The 23,123-nt window shown below is 43.2% G+C and overlaps 2 protein-coding genes across 4 annotated transcripts; one reads left to right on the top strand and one right to left on the bottom strand.

Moving 5' to 3' along the window:
• The first annotated feature begins 362 nt into the window (after positions 1 to 362).
• Positions 363 to 15,819, top strand: LOC139556051 (hippocalcin-like protein 1). 3 transcript variants are annotated; one of them, XM_071369537.1, is made up of 4 exons: positions 363 to 655; positions 7,457 to 8,137; positions 12,860 to 12,965; positions 14,853 to 15,819. In XM_071369537.1, exons 2-4 carry the CDS (start codon positions 7,760 to 7,762, stop codon positions 14,948 to 14,950), a joined length of 582 nt encoding a protein of 193 aa, XP_071225638.1. In that variant the 5' UTR covers positions 363 to 655; positions 7,457 to 7,759; the 3' UTR covers positions 14,951 to 15,819. The 3 variants fall into 3 exon arrangements, with proteins under 3 accessions (XP_071225638.1, XP_071225637.1, XP_071225639.1); XM_071369536.1 differs by having other exon boundaries at positions 363 to 670; XM_071369538.1 differs by having other exon boundaries at positions 376 to 655; positions 7,463 to 8,137.
• Positions 15,820 to 16,259: 440 nt separating this feature from the next.
• On the bottom strand, positions 16,260 to 23,123 carry LOC139556050 (protein disulfide-isomerase A6-like). The gene is made up of 12 exons (XM_071369535.1): positions 23,013 to 23,123; positions 22,307 to 22,448; positions 21,743 to 21,800; positions 21,209 to 21,335; positions 20,027 to 20,133; positions 19,490 to 19,744; positions 19,114 to 19,254; positions 18,797 to 18,881; positions 18,523 to 18,595; positions 18,150 to 18,308; positions 17,770 to 17,866; positions 16,260 to 17,357 (listed from the first exon to the last, which is right to left on the bottom strand). The coding sequence occupies exons 1-12, from the start codon at positions 23,029 to 23,031 to the stop codon at positions 17,286 to 17,288; spliced, it is 1,335 nt and encodes a 444-aa protein (XP_071225636.1). The 5' UTR covers positions 23,032 to 23,123; the 3' UTR covers positions 16,260 to 17,285.

The following is a 23,123-nucleotide window of genomic DNA, read 5'->3' as shown; positions in this document are numbered from 1 at the left end:
GATCAGATATCCTTCCATTGGACCTGCAGATTGTATTTGAGCCAACAGTTACAGTTACGTTCCCGCTACTGTATCAGCAGAGCAAATCTTGTGGTAGCGAGTGTGGATTGTTCTATATCCAAGTAGGAGGGGCCTATTGGCAGTAATATTACTTGAGAATTTATTACCGAAGCCTACATACAAAAATACATACACTCCATTGAGGGGAAGGGTTATTTTTTTATTAAAGTAGCCTATCAAATGCCACTATGAGGCAGTATAAAGGTAAAACGACTGCTATTAGTTAGAAAAGACATCCCCGGCGAGAGAATTGGGCGAGTCCGGGTAAAGCAGAGCAGCCGTGTGTGTATGTGTCGTATATCATGCAAAATGAGGAACCAGCGTTGCAAGAAGAAGTTGTTTAGCCTGATCTCTGAATATATTTTAAAACAGAACTTCCTTCAAAAATACTTTTTAGTTGTGTAGTCCTTTCAATAGTTTAATGTTCAGACTGAATACGGTTGCTTATACAATCTCAAGGTAATTGTAACCTTAATTTACTTGAGTTTAGTTTTTCTATTGAAGCGTTAGAAATAAAAGTTAACGGTATTGAGCCGCAACTTGGACACAACCGGACTGGATAGGCCTACCCATCTTCAGCCGACAGCACAACATCGTAAGCCAGGACTAAGTATGAAACGTTGAGTTTGTTGACAGTTCGATATTTATTTTAATAATTGTATATGCTCGATGTTGGCTCAATATGGCGATGCATTTATGTGCATAATCTTGCGTCCTTCAGACTGTAGTTTAAAATCGGCAACTTTCTTGCCATGGTTAGATATCTGATCATGCGTATGTCCATCTTGTCACAGTGGTGTTTTCTGCAGCCGATAGAAGCTCATATGGGGGTTATTGTGGGCTAGGAAAATAGAATGGCATATTATCTGCTTTATGTAAGGTGTGGCAATAGTCAAAGTCGATGTCATAGATTTTTTTAGGAAATATAAAAGGATTTATAAAAACATTGAGAGGATTATTGTTGAAGACATTGAATTATTTTTTCCAGCAGATATTATCACATTGTGTCATATTCTACACAATAATATTTTTTTTCTCTCAAGTCATTTATTTGGAGATAACAGAACAGGATGTTCAGAATGTATCAGGTACAACTAGTACTAGAATGAACCCTATTTTCTAACAAGTAGAATACAGACATGTGTCTGCGGTTCTATGTGCTCCATTTATATCTGCAATGCTTTGAATGCTGTGCCCAGTTGGAGATGTGCCCCAGTCGTTAGTTACTGCCTCCTCCCTTGCATAAGTCAGCCTTAGCACCATGGTGTTGCCGTGGAGACAGGTGTGTCAAGGGACTATATATGTCTGCTACAGTTCATGCTTTTCTGACACTGCCTCAGTAAACCTCACACACAGATGGACGTGAGAATGGTTTGGAAATGTATTTTGCCCTCCTCGATCAAATACTGGGTCATCTCCTGACCTAGCTTTTCTCAAAAGTCTCATCACAGCCAACTTTGACAGAGAGGTGTGAATGAGTGACTTTAACGGTAATCTTCCATAAAGACGTTCAGTTCACTAGTACATATTTAATTGAAGCCCAGTCAGCTTCACAGCATGCTACGGTAATGAGATGTTCAATGCCAGTACGCTGTCTAGCTAGGTTCTCTCTCCACAAGCACATCACGTGATGGATTGGCCATTTGCATTCGCAGCAAAACGCTATGATAAATACAGACGGACCAAATAATATTTTCTCTGTCCAATCCATCTCTGGAGCAGTAGTCAGCAATGGGAAATGTGCATGTTGACGCCCCCTGACAGACATCATTAAACGGAGCGCCATTGCCAACAATGCTATTCTGGGCCGATACTGGGAATTCTCCAAATGGTTGACAGCCTGCTGTTTGTTTTGAGTGTGATCATCTGGTTCACTGCAGCCGGAGAGAGTTGGTGCTTTGTGTTGGGGGGAATCTTTTGACACCAGTCAGGGTCTCCCCCGGCATGTGATGAGGTCACTAAGCCTGCCTGTAGGCCATGTGTAAGGTAACGAGCTCCACGGCAACGGTCACCGACACTGGGGTTAGGGGTTACTGGAGTCATATGTGATTTACTGGACCTGATGATTTGCTACATACCGTTAGAAATGGAAGAGAGTGGAACTTTCGGGGATCAGAGGTGGGACAGGACTCCCCAGTCGGGAAAATGCATGCCGTGTGAGTGTGTGGAATCTGGAAGCTGTGCAAAATATTTTCATTAGCCAGTGGAAAAAGTGGAACAACGACAGCCATGGTTATTGGGTAAAAGGTTGATAGGGGGGGGGGGGGGGCTTCTACAGACTACAGTAAGTGGTAGAGCCAGAGCAACAAGAGAAAGACTGTTGCCGTGTTACTGAGAGGAAAGGCAGACATTGGTTGTGTCCAAAATGGCACCCTATTCCAATGTAGTGCGTTACTTTTGACCAGGTTCCATAGGGCTGTGGTCAAAGGAGTGCACTAGGCCTAAATAAGGAATAGGGTGCCTTTTGGGACGCAAGCATTGAATGTGAAATAATAATCTCACGGGGCTGCTCATGGTGTGAACGTGCTGTGGAAGGAATCTAGGTTTAATATGGGACAACCAGTTTCTCAATCGCAGAACATAGGCCTAATGGATGTCACTGGAATTCATATGTGAATTTAGTGAGGCCTGTTCTTTTCCCACAAACAAATCAAAAGTGTGGTTCTATCAGCATATGAAAACACGCAAACTAAACAATTTTTTCTGGTTGGTAAAAAAAGCATGATCTTACAACAGATAGCACAATGAACCGTCTGCACTTCGCAAAGGAGTGACGCCACCTGCTTGAATACCTGTTGGAACGCAATGGGGAAAAATAACAAAGGGATAGTTCACCCAAATGACATATTGGTTTGCTTACCCTGTAAACAGTCTATGGACAAGGTATGACAGCAATCCAAATAGCACCAGTCAGTAACATTTTCCACCATCTCCACCATGATACAGTCTACAAGGAGGAAGGGAAACGTCATTATACTGCCACCTTCATGCCATAAAAACAGACAAAGACAAACTGCAACGTGCTGACGTGGTACCACACTTGATACCATTTTTTGTGGTAAAAGCTGCGGATGTTGGCTCAAACATTAATAATCTGTTAAGTGAACGTTGCAGTTTGTTTGAATCACAGCCAAATACTTTCTATACACAAGAAAACAGGGCTAGCTTGCCATCCCAACTTCTGTTCATGGCACTGAATACATCATTTGAATTGGCAGTATTAGGCTAAGGTTCTAGCTGTGAAAAAACCTGTAAAATGTAATACTGTGTAACCTGCCAAGCACCAGACTGGGTAGATATCAGCCACTGACACGGTATGTGCCATTTTGTAGAACTTATTGTTCTAGGTCTGACAGGAGATCCACATAGCTTACAGTTCTTCCGTATGTAGCTCCTTTTCAGTAAGACATCCGCAAAGGAAGACATTGCTTTTAACAAACATCCTTCACTGTGTGTAAACCTGCATTGCTATCCAGCAAAATCTTCATCTTAAAAAATGACTACATGACATTGTTGCTATAGTGTTAATGCATTATCATACAACTGTATGATCAAGTGGTTACTTCATGGGCATCTATTGGAGTGTAGGCTACTAAGTGTTTTTAAAAACTTTAAAATTAGAAGTTAAAAAATTACAGCCATTTCTATCTGGAATGGAATCTTTTTGGATGTCTTGTGGGTTTGTGTGCAAGGAGGGAATAAATAGCAATATCTGTGTTTATGTCTGACCTAGCCCTGCCAAGCACAGTGAGTTGGCGTGGAAAACCGTCCATGTGACCATGTGACCCAGTCCAGGGTAGGCGCTGCCTGTTGCATCCTGGGGGTGTTACACTCTGGGGCCAGGGGGTGCGGTCGGGCTCTGGATGGGTGTGTGTGTCTGTGATGTTTCATTCCCAGCTGTGCACAGCTGTAAACCAAGGGCTAGTGGTGGTGTGACAGGGAGAGTTCAGGCTACTCCCAATCCACTCACCCCCTTAGAGCTCCGTTTACATTGCGACTCAGATTGAGAACTGCAGGAAATTACATTAAGGACTGTGTAGTGTGGACACATGATTCTTTCTGAGACGAGAGGCCTTTCGAGAAGCTTGTTAGAGCACAGTCACAAGCCCAATTAGTTTCTGTCCTCTGCTACTGTCTCTGGTATAATCTGTCCTGTGCCAATAATCTCAGAGGACAGAGAGAAAGAGAGGTAAACAGAGAAAGAGAGGAAAGAGCGAAAGAGAGGTAAACAGAGAAAGAGGACAGAGAGAAAGAGAGGTAAACAGAGAAAGAGAGGTAAACAGAGAAAGAGAGGACAGAGAGAAATGGAGGTAAACAAAGAAAGAGAGGACAGAGAGAAAGGGAGGTAAACAAAGAAAGAGAGGACAGAGAGAAAGAGAGGACAGAGAGAAAGAGAGGTAAACAGAGAAAGAGAGGTAAACAGAGAAAGAGAGGACAGAGAGAAAGAGAGGACAGAGAGAAAGAGAGGTAAACAGAGAAAGAGAGGACAGAGAGAAAGAGAGGACAGAGCGAAAGAGAGGTAAACAGAGAAAGAGAGGTAAACAGAGAACAGGATCATATGACCTTTTCTCTCTGGCCAATAAAAGCTTTGTTGGTAAAGTGGAGGGAGAGGAAGTGTTATATAATGTGTCATTAAATGTGTGCCATGTGTGTGCAGTCACCGCGGCTCCCATGGTATAGCCTACCTAGAAATTAGGGTTTTCCTTTGATACATGTTACTTTTTCTATTGCAAGTTCTCTTTCTCTCTCTCCCACACACGGACACATGCACACCACGCACGCAGTTTTACAATGATGCCCTCAAAAAGGCCCAAGAAGCCCCCTGCAGTGGCACATTTCTTTCAATTTTCCCAGTAGGCTAATTAGATGCGGTCTCTTATGAATCTGTGATAAAAAACGACCAATATGCTGTGATGCCAGATACCCTGTTATTCCCCTCTTTTTCACACATTCTTTCTTTCTCTCCCTCACTCTCTCTTGCACATACACACACACATACAACTCAAAACCCCTGCCTGTGTGTGTAACCGCCTCCCACTTGGCCTAACCTAGTTACCTGGATTATCTAATGGTTGGCTGGCTTCTGAGGTAACAACAGCTTCTTGTACCGTGCTGACCTTTTTGAGAGACAAGACTGACGTATTGAATCCTAGAATGCTCCCAGCCACTCTCCTTCCATCGCATGGCAAACGGTCGATAAATTCTCACCGCGTGAGGGCATTCAAATGGTTGCCTTGGAGACCAGGTCTCGCCCTCCCGAGTGGCACTCGGAGCATCTCAGTTGTCATCTTATCAGTATCACTCTGCCACTGCTCATAGGCTGTTCAAAGCCTCTTCGGTCAAACGTTATAATTAAGCAATAAGGCACGAGTGGGTGTGGTGTATATACAGTGGGGAGAACAAGTAATTGATACACTGCCGATTTTGCAGGTTTTCCTACTTACAAAGCATGTAGAGGTCTGTAATTTTTATCATAGGTACACTTCAACTGTGAGAGACGGAATCTAAAACAAAAATCCAGAAAATTACATTGTATGATTTTTAAGTAATTCATTTGCATTTTATTGCATGACGTAAGTATTTGATCACCTACCAACCAGTAAGAATTCCGGCTCTCACAGACCTGTTAGTTTTTCTTTAAGAAGCCCTCCTGTTCTCCACTCATTACCTGTATTAACTGCACCTGTTTGAACTCGTTACCAGTATAAAAGACACCTGTCCATACACTCAATCAAACAGACTCCAACCTCTCCACAATGGCCATGACCAGAGAGCTGTGTAAGGACATCAGGGATAGAATTGTAGACCTGCACAAGGCTGGGATGGGCTACAGGACAATAGGCAAGCAGCTTGGTGAGAAGGCAACAACTGTTGGCGTAATTATTAGAAAATGGAAGAAGTTCAAGATGACGGTCAATCACCCTCGGTCTGGGGCTCCATGCAAGATCTCACCTCGTGGGGCATCAATGATCATGAGGAAGGTGAGGGATCAGCCCAGAACTACACGGCAGGACCTGGTCAATGACCTGAAGAGAGCTGGGACCACAGTCTCAAAGAAAACCATTAGTAACACACTACGCCGTCATGGATTAAAATCCTGCAGCGCACGCAAGGTCCCCCTGCTCAAGCCAGCGCATGTCCAGGCCCGTCTGAAGTTTGCCAATGACCATCTGGATGATCCAGAGGAGGAATGGGAGAAGGTCATGTGGTCTGATGAGACAAAAATAGAGCTTTTTGGTCTAAACTCCACTCACCGTGTTTGGAGGAAGAAGAAGGATGAGTACAACCCCAAGAACACCATCCCAACCGTGAAGCATGGAGGTGGAAACATCATTCTTTGGGGATGCTTTTCTGCAAAGGGGACAGGACGACTGCACCGTATTGAGGGGAGGATGGATGGGGCCATGTATCGCGAGATCTTGGCCAACAACCTCATTCCCTCAGTAAGAGCATTGAAGATGGGTCATGGCTGGGTCTTCCAGCATGACAACGACCCAAAACACACAGCCAGGGCAACTAAGGAGTGGCTCCGTAAGAAGCATCTCAAGGTCCTGGAGTGGCCTAGCCAGTCTCCAGACCTGAACCCAATAGAAAATCTTTGGAGGGAGCTGAAAGTCCTTATTGCCCAGCGACAGCCCCGAAACCTGAAGGATCTGGAGATGATCTGTAGGGAGGAGTGGGCCAAAATCCCTGCTGCAGTGTGTGCAAACCTAGTCAAGAACTACAGGAAACGTATGATCTCTGTAATTGCAAACAAAGGTTTCTCTACCAAATATTAAGTTCTGCTTTTCTGATGTATCAAATACTTATGTCATGCAATAAAATGCAAATTAATTACTTAAAAATCATACAATGTGATTTTCTGGATTTTTGTTTTAGATTCCGTCTCTCATAGTTGAAGTGTACCTATGATAAAAATTACAGACCTCTACATGCTTTGTAAGTAGGAAAACCTGCAAAATCGGCAGTGTATCAAATACTTGTTCTCCCCACTGTATACCATGGCTAAGGGGTGTTCTTAAGCACGACGCAACGCGGAGTGCCTGGATACAGCCCTTAAAAGTGGTATATTGGCCGTATATCACAACCCCCCGAGGTGCCTTATTGCTATTATAAACTGGATACCAACGTAATTAGAGTAGTAAAAATAAATATTTTGTCATACCCGTGGTATACGGTCTGATATACCACGGCTGTCATCCAATCAGCATTCAGGGCTCGAACCACCCAGTTTATAATAACCATCATTCAGTATGAATCAACATTTGGCTGTTTAAGGTGGTTCTTCAACCTCACAAGTTATTATACAACATCCAGACAAATTGGTTTAATTAAAACCGCACTATCACTGGTGTTTCACTTGATGTTCCTAATGAGAGTGTTCCATCTCCCGTAGGAACAGAGGAAGAGGACATTGATCGAGCAGCCAGCCAACAGACAGACATCTTGAGGAGAGCAGAAAGGGACCTGCAGCCAGCCAGCAGACAGACATCTTGAGGAGAGCGGAAGGGGACCTGCAGCCAGCCAGCAGACAGACATCTTGAGGACAGCAGAAGGGGGTCCTGCAACCTGCGTGGTGGAGATCAGGTCCCAAGACTAGCAGCCCAGTAGACTGTGAAAGAGGCTCCACATTACATTTCACCGTAATTTAACCAGGAAAGACCCTCGAGGTTCTAAACTTTGTTGCAGAGAGGCAGTCATGGGGAAACAGAACAGCAAACTGCGTCCCGAAGTGCTGAACGACCTGCGCGAGAACACAGAATTTTCTGACCACGAGCTTCAGGAATGGTACAGAGGCTTCCTCAAAGACTGCCCCACGGGCCACCTGACCGTCGAAGAGTTCAAGAAGATCTACGCCAACTTCTTCCCGTATGGCGACGCTTCCAAGTTCGCCGAGCACGTCTTCCGGACATTCGACACCAACGGCGACGCCACCATTGACTTCCGGGAGTTCATCATTGCGCTGAGCGTTACGTCGCGCGGCGGCCTGGAGCAGAAGCTGCGCTGGGCCTTCAGTATGTATGACCTGGACGGGAACGGTTACATCAGCCGGGCTGAGATGCTGGAGATTGTACAGGTGAGATGTAGTCTACCAATGAGGTGAGGTAGTTCTGATGGCTCAGTGAACCTTTTTCAATAAACCTCTGAGGGTTTTCCATTGAGTGTCCCAACAGGAATAGCCAAAGAACCATTTCTAGTTCTAGGAAGCACCTTTTATTCTAACAGTACATGGTGCTAGCAGTACCAGGGTTGTGGGTGTGATTCCTGCATGCACCACATATTCTGAATATGTGTCATTGTCAATGTTGATAGTTCTGTCCGTTGCTTTGGATAACAATGACTGATAGATGGCCATATTAATGGTAGACTCAGCGATATGACGTTGCATGCACGAAGTAAGGACAATATCCGGTCAATTTTCGCAACAACTAATCACGAGACTAAACTTCTTTGATGTTTTGATCCCATAGCTTGAAAAAGAAAAGGAGAGCCTCACTCTAGGACCTCAGATGCAATAATTTAATAACCAGGGTTTTGTCTGGATCTGAGCTTCTTTTCTTTCTCAAGTGTTCTACTCTGCTAGCCAGCACCTCGCCTAAACAGGTGTGCGTTTGTTTCGCCTCCAGATCGATCCCATAGCTACCACACTGTAGCGTGAAGCGCACCTGTGCACATGTGCAGATACTCTGTGTGACCATGTGAGAGCAAAGTCTTGCATCGCGCTCATCGCAATATCTGCGGTGCTGCTCGTTGCAACGTCATCTTGCTGAGTCTACCTTTAAATTGCCATACTTTTCACTGTGGATTCTAAAGACCTCCGACAGGATCTCTCTCTCTCCTATTTACGACTTTTCTTTTACTGTATATACAGTGGGGCAAAAAAGTATTTAGTCAGCCACCAATTGTGCAAGTTCTCCCACTTAAAAAGATGAGAGAGGCCTGTAATTTTCATCATAGGTACACTTCAACTATGACAGACAAAATGAGGGAAAAAAATCCAGAAAATCACATTGTAGGATTTTTAATGAATTTATTTGCAAATTATGGTGGAAAATAAGTATTTGGTCAATAACAAAAGTTTATCTCAATACTTTTTTATATACCCTTTGTTGGCAATGACAGAGGTCAAACGTTTTCTGTAAGTCTTCACAAGGTTTTCACACACTGTTGCTGGTATTTTGGCCCATTCCTCCATGCAGATCTCCTCTAGAGCAGTGATGTTTTGGGGCTGTTCCTGGGCAACACGGACTTTCAACTCCCTCCAAAGATTTTCTATGGGGTTGAGATCTGGAGACTGGCTAGGCCACTCCAGGACCTTGAAATGCTTCTTACGAAGCCACTCCTTCGTTGCCCGGGCGGTGTGTTTGGGATCATTGTCATGCTGAAAGACCCAGCCACGTTTCATCTTCAATGCCCTTGCTGATGGAAGGAGGTTTTCACTCAAAATCTCACGATACATGGCCCCATTCATTCTTTCCTTTACACGGATCAGTCGTCCTGGTCCCTTTGCAGAAAAACAGCCCCAAAGCATGATGTTTCCACCCCCATGCTTCACAGTAGGTATGGTGTTCTTTGGATGCAACTCAGCATTCTTTGTCCTCCAAACACGACGAGTTGAGTTTTTACCAAAAAGTTATATTTTGGTTTCATCTGACCATATGACATTCTCCCAATCTTCTTCTGGATCATCCAAATGCTCTCTAGCAAACTTCAGACGGGCCTGGACATGTACTGGCTTAACCTCTAACGAGCCTCTACCCCGGGTCCGGGAGCACCCCCCACCCCCCCACACACTGATTAGCATACCTAGCATAGCTTCACAAGTAGATAGTAGCATCTAAATATCATTAAATCACAAGTCCAAGACACCAGATGAAAGATACAGATCTTGTGAATAAAGCCACCATTTCAGATTTTTAAAATGTTTTACAGGGAAGACAAAATATGTAAATCTATTAGCTAAACACGTTAGCAAAATACACCACTATTCTAACTCCATCAGTTTCTTACTCCTTCAGGTGCTATCACCAATTCGGCTCAACTAAGATATTGATATCCACTAACCAAGAAAAAACCTCTTCAGATGACAGTCTGATAACATATTCATGGTATAGGATAGTTTTTGTTAGAAAAAAGTGCATATTTCAGGTAGAAATCACAGTTTACAATTGCACCCACCATCACAAATCGACTAGAATTACTAGATAGAGCAACGTGTATGACCAATTTACTCATCATAAAACATTTCATAAAAATAGACAAAGCATAGCAATGGAAAGACCCAGTTCTTGTGATTTCAGACCATATTTCAGATTTTCTAAGCGTTTTTCAGCGAAAACACAATAAATCGATAAGTTAGCATACCACATGTGCAAACGTTACCAGAGCATCGATTCCAGCCAAAGAGCGCTATAACGTAATCACCGCCAAAATATATTAATTTTTTCACTAACCTTCTCAGAATTCTTCCGATGACACTCCTGTAACATCATTTTACAATATACATATACAGTTTGTTCGAAAAGGTGCATATTTAGCCATACAAAACCGTGGTTACACAATAAAAATACTAGGAAATCAAGCCTCAATATGTCTGACGTCATCTATCAGAGTGATCTAGTTTAATTGAAAGCTAATCATATACTTGACTAAAAAATACAGGGTTGACAGCAATCGAAAGACAAATTAGTTCTTAATGCAACCGCTGATTTACATTTTTAAAATTATCCTTACTTTTCAATACAGGGTTGGCCAAGTGAAGCTATACCAAACAAAATGGCGAAATATGCGTTTAAAATATTTCGACAGAAACACGATTTATCATATTAAATATTGCTTACTTTGAGCTGTTCTTCCATCAGATTCTTGGGCAATGTATCCTTTCTATGTTATAAACGTCTTTTGGTCGATAGATGTCCTCTGTCCTTCGAAATGTCCACCACCAACGACCGACACCCTAAAACGTGTCCAAACTTTCAGAGTGCACAACAAAGAAATTCCTCAAAATCGCACTAAACGGATATAAATTGCTATAAAACGGTTCAAATTAAATACATTATGATGTTTTTAACAACTATAACGACTGAAAACATGACCGGAGAAATATTGCTGGTTAGAAAACGATTTGGAACGAGGCAGGTCCGATGTCCTTTACGCTTCAGGCGCACAATGAGAAAGGGGGGTCTCTGTACATTTTCGTCTTTTATAATGGCTGTGAACGTCCCATCGATTTCATTGAAAACGTGATGACGTACAGACACCCAGAGGAAGACGTAGGCAGTGTCGGTTTCTTCATAGCATTCACTGTCGCCTTAAAAACAGACCCCAGATCAGAGGTAAAAATTTCTGAAATCTGAACCCTGTCATGAAAAGTGCTGTAGAAATTGTTCTGTACCACTCAGAGACAAAATTCCAACTTCTATAGAAACTAGAAGGTGTTTTCTATCCAATAATAACAATAATATGCATATTGTACGATCAAGAATTTAGCACGAGGCAGTTTAATTTGGAGACACAAATATGCTAATGCGGAACAGCACCCCCTATAGTTGCAAGAAGTTAAGCACGGGGACACGTCTGGCACTGCAGGATTTGAGTCCCTGCCGGCGTTGTGTTACTGATGGTAGGCTTTGTTACTTTGGTCCCAGCTCTCTGCCGGTCATTCACTAGGTCCCCCCGTGTGGTTCTGGGATTTTTGCTCACTGTTCTTGTAATCATTTTGACCCCACGGGGTGAGATCTTGCGTGGAGCCCCAGATCGAGGGAGATTATCAGTGGTCTTGTATGTATTCCATTTCCTAATAATTGCTCCCACAGTTGATTTCTTCAAACCAAGCTGCTTACCTATTGCAGATTCAGTCTTCCCAGCCTGGTGAAGGTCTACAATTTTGTTTCTGGTGTACTTTGACAGCTCTTTGGTCTTGGCCATAGTGGAGTTTGGAGTGTGACTGTTTGAGGTTGTGGACAGGTGTCTTTTATACTGATAACAAGTTCAAACAGGTGCCATTAATACAGGTAACGAGTGGAGGACAGAGGAGCCTCTTAAAGAAGAAGTTACAGGTCTGTGAGAGCCAGAAATCTTGCTTGTTTGTAGGTGACCAAATACTTATTTTCCACCATAATTTGCAAATAAATTCATTAAAAATCCTACAATGTGATTTTCTGGATTTTTTTTTCTCATTTTGTCTGTCATAGTTGAAGTGTACCTATGATGAAAATTACAGGCCTCTCTCATCTTTTTAAGTGGGAGAACTTGCACAATTGGTGGCTGACTAAATACTTTTTTGCCCCACTGTATCTGAGTGATATGTTCTTTATTACTCACATCCGTGACATCATAAACATATTTTCACCACAAGTCATGAACATTGGCTGCTACTTGTTCTCCTTTTATTATCCTTTATCAACATGGTGATATTTGCTCTCCCCACCATCGTGGCCTGAGCAGCCTGTCCCGTATCAGTGTTGGCTCAGGCGATTGTGTGTGGTGCTGATACAAACGAACCTGAGTAAACAAATTGCCTTGTTAAAGTGTCCTCAGACTACATGCTCCTGTCTCATTGATGTTTTTATAAAGCCAGAGACCCCGTGATGATTTTTCCAGGTGGTAACCTGACTGCAGAATAGTTCCATTCTGACAGAGAACATTGAATCATTTTTTTAAGGCACTATTTGCGATTTACCCTGTTGTTTAATGGTCAAACTGTATACACATTGATTCTTGAAGAATGTAACTTTTTAATTCCTTACGAGCTTAATGAAACTGTTTTGCCCAAGATACATTCTTCTTCCTTCCGCAGGCGATCTACAAGATGGTGTCCTCAGTGATGAAGATGCCAGAAGATGAGTCGACGCCAGAGAAACGGACAGATAAAATCTTCAGACAGATGGACGTAGACAAAGACGGTGAGTTTTTCTTTGCTTTTAAACATCTCGTTCTTCGACTTGTTCTAGTGACATAATCATTTACAGTGCAAACTTGAGTCCACAAAACCTGAGCCTACAGTATGTCTTGAATGGGTATTTCACTTGAGCTCTTATGTGCTACAGTGGGGAGAACAAGTATTTGATACACTGCCGATTTTGCAGGTTTTCCTACTTACAAAGCATGTAGAGGTCTGTCATTTTTATCATAGGTACACTTCAACTGTGAGAGACGGAATCTAAAACAAAAATCCAGAAAATCACATTGTATGATTTTTAAGTAATTAATTTGCATTTTATTGCATGACATAAGTATTTGATCACCTACCAACCAGTAAGAATTCCGGCTCTCACAGACCTGTTAGTTTTTCTTTAAGAAGCCCTCCTGTTCTCCACTCATTACCTGTATTAACTGCACCTGTTTGAACTCGTTACCTGTATAAAAGACACCTGTCCACACACTCAATCAAACAGACTCCAACCTCTCCACAATGGCCAAGACCAGAGAGCTGTGTAAGGACATCAGGGATAAAATTGTAGACCTGCACAAGGCTGGGATGGGCTACAGGACAATAGGCAAGCAGCTTGGTGAGAAGGCAACAACTGTTGGCGCAATTATTAGAAAATGGAAGAAGTTCAAGATGATGGTCAATCACCCTCGGTCTGGGGCTCCATGCAAGATCTCACCTCGTGGGGCATCAATGATCATGAGGAAGGTGAGGGATCAGCCCAGAACTACACGGCAGGACCTGGTCAATGACCTGAAGAGAGCTGGGACCACAGTCTCAAAGAAAACCATTAGTAACACACTACGCCGTCATGGATTAAAATCCTGCAGCGCACACAAGGTCCCCCTGCTCAAGCCAGCGCATGTCCAGGCCCGTCTGAAGTTTGCCAATGACCATCTGGATGATCCAGAGGAGGAATGGGAGAAGGTCATGTGGTCTGATGATTCAAAAATAGAGCTTTTTGGTCTAAACTCCACTCGCCGTGTTTGGAGGAAGAAGAAGGATGAGTACAACCCCAAGAACACCATCCCAACCGTGAAGCATGGAGGTGGAAACATCATTCTTTGGGGATGCTTTTCTGCAAAGGGGACAGGACGACTGCACCGTATTGAGGGGAGGATGGATGGGGCCATGTATTGCGAGATCTTAGCCAACAACCTCCTTCCCTCAGTAAGAGCATTGATGATGGGTCGTGGCTGGGTCTTCCAGCATGACAACGACCCGAAACACACAGTCAGGGCAACTAAGGAGTGGCTCCGTAAGAAGTATCTCAAGGTCCTGGAGTGGCCTAGCCAGTCTCCAGACCTGAACCCAATAGAAAATCTTTGGAGGGAGCTGAAAGTCCGTATTGCCCAGCGACAGCCCCGAAACCTGAAGGATCTGGAGAAGGTCTGTATGGAGGAGTGGGCCAAAATCCCTGCTGCAGTGTGTGCAAACCTGGTCAAGAACTACAGGAAACGTATGATCTCTGTAATTGCAAACAAAGGATTCTGTACCAAATATTAAGTTCTGCTTTTCTGATGTATCAAATACTTATGTCATGCAATAAAATGCTAATTAATTACTTAAAAATCATACAATGTGATTTTTGGGATTTCTGTTTTAGATTCCGTCTCTCACAGTTGAAGTGTACCTATGATAAAAATTACAGACCTCTACATGCTTTGTAAGTAGGAAAATCGGCAAAATCGGCAGTGTATCAAATACTTGTTCTCCCCACTGTATGTCTGTGTATTGAAACAGTATGGATTTCTGGTGGCCTCGTTCAGAGGTTTTCTCCCCCCTGCTGTGCAAATAATGTGCTTTTTGGTGTTTATAGTGTAGTGTGTGTTGCTAACCTGGGGTCTCTTCTGGACTATAGGCAAACTCTCTCTGGAGGAGTTCATCAAAGGTGCCAAGAGTGACCCTTCCATCGTCCGGCTCCTGCAATCTGACCAGGGGACCTCTCGCCAGTTCTGAAGACATAAACAAACACACAGTTCTGAAGACAGGAAAGTGGAGAGAGCACTGTATCATCCCCCATCCAACACACACACACGAGAAAGAGGTGGAAGAGGCACAGTTGTCATTACAACACCCATATCAGGCAGCCATTTTGTATTCTCTCATTCCATGTCTTGTTTACATCATCAGTAGTTCCCTAGCCTGATCCCAGATCTGTTTGTTCTCTCTATTGCATGCAAGACAGCACAAACAGATCTGGGACCAGGATAGCAATTTCCAATATCCCAATGCAGCGGTTTCATGCATTCTACAGCGATATGTATTGCTTCATGAAACAAAAAGTTCTACACCCACAGTACCACTGATAGACTCTTATGACATTTCCTTGCAAATGTTTTACTTAATGTTTTATTTTAGCTTGCCTTTAGTCAACGTGAAGTGCCATATCTAAATATTTGTACTGAATGTATTATTACACTAGTAAGTATTATGACTTTTTCCCCTGACGTGTTACGGTAAGAAGAAATCAACCAAAACCAATATTTTGTACGTCAACCGGCACGTAGCCTAACAATGAAGAGCGTTGGGACAGTAACTGAAGGGTTGCTGGTTTGAATCACCGAGCTGACTAGGTGAAAATTCTGTCAATGTACCCTTGAGCAAGACACTTAACCCTAATTATCTGCTAAATTACTAACACGTAAAAGCCATGGATCATCTCATTGTGACCTTTGCTCTAAATGTAATATTAGTTAGGGACATTCAAAAATGTTTTTCACTTTAACTATATACTGTTTCTGCAGCACAGGAATTTTGAAAATGAATGTTTTAATACCCAACTGTACAGAAAGTTCCAGTGATGTATTAAAACCAGTATCTTGTAATCTTTTGCAGTCACTGGTTTGTTTAGCTCCACAGGGCTTGCCAACAGAGTGGATTATCTCAGTTCCCAATAAGCACACTTTGGGGACCCTGACCCTGAAAACTACACCGCAAACGTGTGTTTTTATTTAGCCTGCTGCTCCAGAAGCACATCAGAAAAAAAAAAAAAATGCAACTTTGTTTACTTCAGACTTCTTTATGGTAACAAAAAAAGGTCTGCAACGCAAGCCTTGCTTCACTAATATGCTGCTTTTACAGTTTGTGTAGCTAGGATGTCATGAGTACAGTGGGTTGGTTCCAATTGCGGGTGACTAAGGTTAAATACAGATACACGCTTGCAGTCTAGTGAAAGGGTTAGAGGTTCCCTACAGTCCAGTTAGAGGTTATAGCTGTGCCTGAGCTCTGCTTGTCATTCTCAGCAATTTACATGAATAATGAAACAGACTTTTTATTCTCTTTATTATTTTTTAACAATTTCATTTTGTTTTCACACAATCAAAATAAAGTTGTGTAAGAAGAATCTACACAAGAAGTCCCACATTCCCCTTTGTCCTGCACAGACAATGTAAAATCACTGCTGTTCTCACCGAGAAAAAAAATAAAGACTAAATCAGAAAATATAATGTTCAGCAGGTCTGTAAGGCAAAGTCTTGGAGTTAGAGGATTCTAGATGGATATAACCTGTTTTGGCATGGACATTGAGGGCTTCCACCATTTTAAAGTAGTCAACTGGGTGGGGATTCCTATGGGATAAGGAAGGATCACATGATTTCATCCTGGTCATCAGGAGGGATCAGCCAATGAATGACACACTCTTGAGCAAACATTCCATAACTGCAGTTGCCAGTAAATCGCCAACTTTGGCTTTATACCGGTTCAAACATAACACTAGGTGGCAGTGCACCTATTCAGTTTGCTTGCCAACTTCTAGAAGACAAATGGACTACTTCAAAATGGAGATTGCCTCAATGGCGCTGCCTGTGCACTCAGACACCATAATGGGACATATATAAAAGATAATTTCTCTATGGGCGAAGTCTACTGCAGGCCACGCCTCCCCACTTGACAAACAGACGGAGATGATGTGAGAAGCTGCATGTCTCTCTGGCCCTGTTCAAATACTTCAGAAATGTATACTTATTTCCTTACCTTCTACCTTCCTTTAAATAATCACAGATCTGAATTGGTTGGATTGGTCAAATTGGCTGGTAACCTTGCTTTCTCCTCTCCTATCACTTATAGATCTGTGCTCTATCAAGGTAACAAAGGAAGGATACTTTTCTGAATTATTCAAACAGGGTTATGCTCTTCATTTCTTTCCTCTTCTGGAGTACTTCAGTAACCGGGCGACCCAATCTACACATTGTTCCATGGGAGAGGAGAGACGGGTCGCACCAAGTTAGACCAGACACACAAGATGGCGCCCAACCGTATCCGTCTGGATCGGCCCGCCCGGAAAGCTGGGCTCTCACAACTCTTCCTTCCCAATGTTGTCGTCCAAGTCCACGTCACTCAGGTCGTAGTCATCCTCCACGGGGAGCTGGGGATAAAAGATGTAAGAACTGGCCAGACAATACAAAATATGGGTGGTAGTCATTAGTGTAAACAGTTGCAAACTACAGCAAAACATTTTGCAACATAAAAGTTTTTGAAAGAAAACAATATCAGATGATGACATTTCAGTCCGTTTGGTTTCTAGTCAATACTGCCCTGTGATGTATTCAATGAGTCTATTCTCCCTGACATATCTGTTCTACAATGTACATTTCTATCTGGACGTTTGGTAATGTTCTGTAACGTTACATCCTCCTGAACAGGCCCCAGGCAAGACTCATCCAAAGCCATTCTTCACCATTTCAAAAGAAGCTCAAGTCACCTCGTTCAGCCAAAACTGTATTATGGTAGGAATACATCAGCATCCCATCCACCCCGTGACCTTTGACCCTTCTCACCTCTCCATCTTTGCCGTCCCAGGCATCAACTGAGTTGATCTTAGGCAAAGCCCCGCCCCCAACGGTAGCAGTGGAGCCACGGCCTACAGACAGATCCCTAGGAGAGACAGAGAAGATACACCTCAGAATGCTACTGTGGAAATACTGTATACTGATTGGCTGTTCACAAGGACTTTAAAATCAGCTTGGACAGAAGCATTCAGATCCAGTATCTCGCCAGGAAGAGAGTTGGGCATGGGTCGGTCCCAAATGGCACCCTATTTCCTTTATAATGTACTACTTTTGACCAGGGGGAATAGGGAATAGGGTGCAGTTGGGACGCATCCATGAGCTACTCTATACTGTGTAAAGCACAAAATGAGCAGACAGCGCCCCCCTACCTGAGGAACTCGTGAATGCCGGTCTCGCTGAAAGAGCCCTTGAGCAGTGCGAACTTCATCTTGCGGGCATTGATGGCCGTCATGGCGGGGTAGCCGAACCCTCCGATGCCCAGCGACGCCTCCAGCTCCATCTGAGCACCAGCCTCAGTCCACAGCCAGCTAGAGAGAGATAATCAAATTACACTAAATAAATTCTATTGGGTTGAATTGATCCATCCATAGTCTGAGATCAATTTATTCAGTCAGACAGTTTGAAATCGACTGCACTGAATAAATCCTATTGAGTACTTCTTTAGGATACAATCATTTGTAAAATCAGTCATTCTGCTGAGTCGGTGATACGCTCAAACACAGCCTCTTTCTATATACTGACCCCCACATTTTCTTCTTGTACTTCTCTGCCATCTTCATCATCACCTCCAGGTAGCTGTTCCTACCTGCTGCACCTGTAACAAGGCAAGAGGAAGGAAAGGGACAGTTCAGTCTTGTACAGATCCAAAATGGCTGATCAATGCACCGTCATGAGGTACAATGACTAACTGCCATATCAATAGCCTGAGAATATAAGCATAAATTGATATAATAGAAGTTAGCATAGTAAACTGGTCAGAACTGGTCCAAACTGGCATAGAGTAGTTCCATCTAACCTGTGTCCAGGATGTGGGGCAGCACAGCAATGACACAGAGCTGGTAGTCATCGCAGGTCTTCTTCAGGACATCTGCGTTAAGGATCTGAGAGTCACACACACACACACACACACCATTCAGAATCGAACAGTCTGTCTTAAGAGGAACACTAATCTTCAAAAGGAAGATTATCTTCTAGTTCAAATATATATATTTTTATTATGATTAACTTTGATGGAGAGCATAAAAACGATATCTTGGAGCCTTGTGGGTTACAATCTTATTGTTTTAATGCTCTCAAACACACACACCCAGACAGACACACACACACATCTACCTCAAGCAGTTCTGGAGGAGCGGCGTTGTCAGAGAACAGGTCCAGAGCGCGGGCAATGATGTCACCTCGGGTCCTCCCCCCCTGGTAGTCCTCAGGCTCCTCCCCCTTCTTGAAGATCTTAATTGTGGGGAATCCACGGACCTGCAGATACGGAAAGAGAAACGGGAAAAACCTCAGTCCTCAGCCACAAATGTTGTGGGACGTTTCTGTTAGAAATGTCCTGAATAGAGCAGACACGATTCCTGTATTTCTATATAAATCAGAGTGTTAGAAATATATAATGTAGAACAATCTGAACGTTCTGCTGTTGTGTGCAGACAGACATCAGTGGTGATGCTACACTGATAGTATCTGACTGGTGGCTGTTCCTGCTCACCCCGTAGCGGCTGGCCAGACCCTGTTGCACAGTGGCGTCCACGGCTCCCAGGTGGACCTTGTCCTTGGTCTGCTCCTTGACGGCCGAGGCTGCAGCCGCCCACTCAGGCTCCAGGCTCTTGCAGTGGCCACACCAGGGGGCAAAGAACTCCACCAACCACACTTCACCACTGTCCAGAACCAGCCGGTCAAAGTTGTCATCAGTCAGCTCCACAACATTCTTCTTACTTCCACCACCACCACCACCACCACCACTCTGGAGAAAGAGTATGTTTACTTAGACGTACCGCTTACACTCTGCGCAAAATGTTTAAACAAGTAGACTGTAATTTTATTTAATTATTTCAACACGTTGCTAAATCTGGCTAAATTTATGTTGTAGGACACCGGACTCATGTTCAATAGGGTACAATGTAGCAAAACATTTTGTGACGGAAAATAACTAGTGTTCTTGTTGGACAGGTAGTACCTCCATATTTCACTTTAAACATTTTGTCCATACTGAACATGACCCAGCCGAGGTGTCAGTAGTAGTTACCTGTCTGCTGTAGTCAGAACCACCTGACCTGCCACTCATCCTGTCCTTCACTAGAGTACGGAGAGTATTCAGGGCTCCGTCCACTATGGCCTGGCTACTACGCCCACCTGAGGGAGGGAGATTATCAACACCATTAAAGCCCAGCAATCCGAACACATTCATGTATTGTTGTCTTGACCTTTTTATCCTTTGTGCTGTTGTCTGTGCCTAAATGTTTGTACCATGTTTGTGCTCCTACCATGTTGTGCTACTGCCATGTTGTGTTGCTACCATGCTGTGTTGTCATGTGCTGCTGCCATGTTGTGCTGCTGCCATGTTGTGTTGCTACCATGCTGTGTTGCTACCATGCTGTGTTGTCATGTGTTGCTGCCATGTTGTGTTGCTACCATGCGGTGTTGTCATGTTGTGTTGCTGCCATGCTGTGTTGTCATGTGTTGCTGCCATGCTGTGTTGTCATGTGTTGCTGCCATGCTATGTTGCTACCATGCGGTGTTGTCATGTTGTGTTGCTGCCATGTTGTGTTGTCTTAGATCTCTATGTAGTGTTGTGATGTCTGTCGTGATGGTTGTTTTGTCCTACATTTATTTTTTTATCCCTGTCCCCGCAGGAAGCCTTTTGCCTCTTGGTAGGCCATCATTGTAAATAAGAATCTGTTCTGAATTGACTTGCCTAGTTAGATAAAGGTTCAATAAATACAAAATATTGCCAGAAAGTCACATGGGTTGTATTCACTAAACACCAAACGGAAGAAAACTAACCAAAAAATAGAAAGGGATAACCTGAACGTGTCAAATTAGAAACGCTTGTTTGTTTTTTTCGTTGCAAAAATGTTTTGCTATGGGTGTGCACTAATGAATACGACCCAGGGTTGTGTTTATTAGGCACCAAAGAGAATAAAATGGACTGAAACAGGGAGGGACTACCTGATCCAATAAGAAACGCTGATTTTCCTTTTCAATTGAAAAGCATTTAAAAATGTTTCCCATTGCTTGCCCTAATGAACACAACCCTGGTCCATGTTAAAGGTAACTTCCATATGACATCATAATACAGTATATGCCATTTAGCAGACGGCTCTACATGTGGTAGGAATTGAGCCTGAGGATGACGCTGTTTGCTTTATGATGTCATATCTCTGAGTCTACCTTTAAAGTCAGGGAAAGGCCCAGCTACTAGACATACCTTGGTAATCATCAGGCTTGTTCTTATTGGCCCCAAATATCTTGATGGAAGGGAAGCCTCTGACACCATACTGACCACCCAGGGACTTGTGCTGGTCGGCGTCCACCGCACCGACCTTAACGATGCCCTGGGGGGGGGGAAACAGCGAGAGGTTACAGTCGCCACCATCATCATTACTGTTGCCAGAAATAGTCATTGCATCCCTCATTAGTATAGCTCATAGTGCGCTGGTGATCTCTATTTGTTTTGTACTAGAAAGATATACACCCAGGACATAACACTGACAAGCAGTAGCAGTAAAAGATGCAGCTGCTTATTGTGAATGCGGTATAGTGATCAACTGCTTATAGTTATCCAATTGTCCTGCACAGATGTGATGACTGCATGTGGAGTGCACTGTAGTAATGTGCACTTTATGTGGCTAGTGACATAATGCTTTAATAAAACAACTAAAGTTGAATTACAACATCTTAAGTTGAAATAATATTGGTGTAATATAAGTGACATAACACTAATAACAGATCTAGAGTTTACCTTCAAGGCTGTGGCTGTTTTCTTCCAGTCAGCAGTCAGGCTCTGGCAGTGTCCACACCTGTGGAGACAAACAGTTAGTCTTCCTGTTCCAGGCACCAGACTACACACAGCCTTATATCCATCTGCATTAGCAGAATACGATCACTGAGCGATAATGAGCAATTGTGGTTTTGCATAGACCTGCCACAGATGTTTTTCAGTCAGGATGCGTGCATTTGCTTCAAGTTTATGCCAAAGGGACGATGTGTTTACTAGCTACTATTTGAACTTTTATATCAATGTGTATTCAGTTATTAGAACGCTGCAGAAATGTTAATGACAATTTCCTATTCTTCTTGACAGACAATGTTTTCTGTTCTTCACAATACATCTCTATCCAAACTTTCTGTAACGCTACAACCTCCTGAATGCACCCCAGGTCTACAAACTATTTTGTGTGTCCCTCCTTGACAGGTTATTGGGATAAAGACATTTCATACAACACTAGCTGCTTGGTGGCAATTTAACCCTTGTGGGTAAGTTCTCAGTATCTCATTGGGCCCCCCATCAGATTTAACCACTCACCAAGGAGCGTAAAACTCAATGAGCCAGAGGCTGTCGCTCTGAATAACCTCCCGGTTGAAGTTGGAGGGGTTGAGTTCAACGACATCATCATTAGCAGAGTAGAAGCCCTGGGCCATCAAGACCAGGGAACAACCCAAAACACCTGGTGAGAAAGAGGCAGAGGAAAGGAGGAGCTGAGTGTGAGGTGTGTATGTACATTGTCATATTGCATATGAAAACAAACACTGTCCAAGACCATGTTGGTAGCTTGAAATGATGCATACCAGTGAGTTAGCTGTTAACTTGCTAACACATACAAATGTTCAATTATGTAGGGAATAGGCTACAGTTCAGCAGAATATATATATTTTTTAAGTTTGCACATCAAGCCAAACTCCAGATAGCTAGCTAAGGTTAAAATGGTTAACTAGTTTACAATCCAGAACCTATTTCATCAGGTGTGAATTTCGCTTGTCGTCTTTTAGCCATCTTGTCGTTGTCACTAGTTAACTAGCCTAGGTCACGAATTATTAATATTGCCACAGAGTGAATCAAAATATAATCTGATTCAGTAGCATTAACGTCAGATAGCTAGCAATCTTGGATACATATTATGGCCACCATGACCGAACCTTAGCTAAATAACTTTGTTCTTTTTTTACAATGGCAATAACTACAAACCAATATAATACTAGTAAATCTGAACAAGCTGTTTAGACGTTCTTACCAAGTAAAAGCCCTCTCATGATTCCAGCGGATCTCTGTGGACCAGTCCAATGTAATTGTCCTGAGCAGCTCTGTTGCAGAAAAGGACCAGCGCTACAAAAAGAGAGGGCGA

Source organism: Salvelinus alpinus, chromosome 27 (genome assembly GCF_045679555.1).
Source record: "Salvelinus alpinus chromosome 27, SLU_Salpinus.1, whole genome shotgun sequence".
Lineage (NCBI taxonomy): Eukaryota > Metazoa > Chordata > Actinopteri > Salmoniformes > Salmonidae > Salvelinus > Salvelinus alpinus.
The sequence above is the reverse complement of the archived record's forward strand: the minus strand, read 5'-3'. Positions and strand labels throughout refer to the sequence as shown.

Excerpts from the sequence above, each read along its gene's own strand:
- LOC139556051 (XM_071369537.1), top strand. The coding sequence starts at position 7,760 with ATGGGGAAACAGAACAGCAAACTGCGTCCCGAAGTGCTGAACGACCTG. Across the intron at positions 8,138-12,859 it reads AGATGCTGGAGATTGTACAG|GCGATCTACAAGATGGTGTC; the intron begins GTGAGATGTAGT and ends TTCCTTCCGCAG. Across the intron at positions 12,966-14,852 it reads GATGGACGTAGACAAAGACG|GCAAACTCTCTCTGGAGGAG; the intron begins GTGAGTTTTTCT and ends TCTGGACTATAG.
- LOC139556050 (XM_071369535.1), bottom strand. Across the intron at positions 20,134-21,208 it reads CAAGCCTGATGATTACCAAG|GTGGGCGTAGTAGCCAGGCC; the intron begins GTATGTCTAGTA and ends TCCCTCCCTCAG. Across the intron at positions 18,596-18,796 it reads GCCCCACATCCTGGACACAG|GTGCAGCAGGTAGGAACAGC; the intron begins GTTAGATGGAAC and ends GCCTTGTTACAG.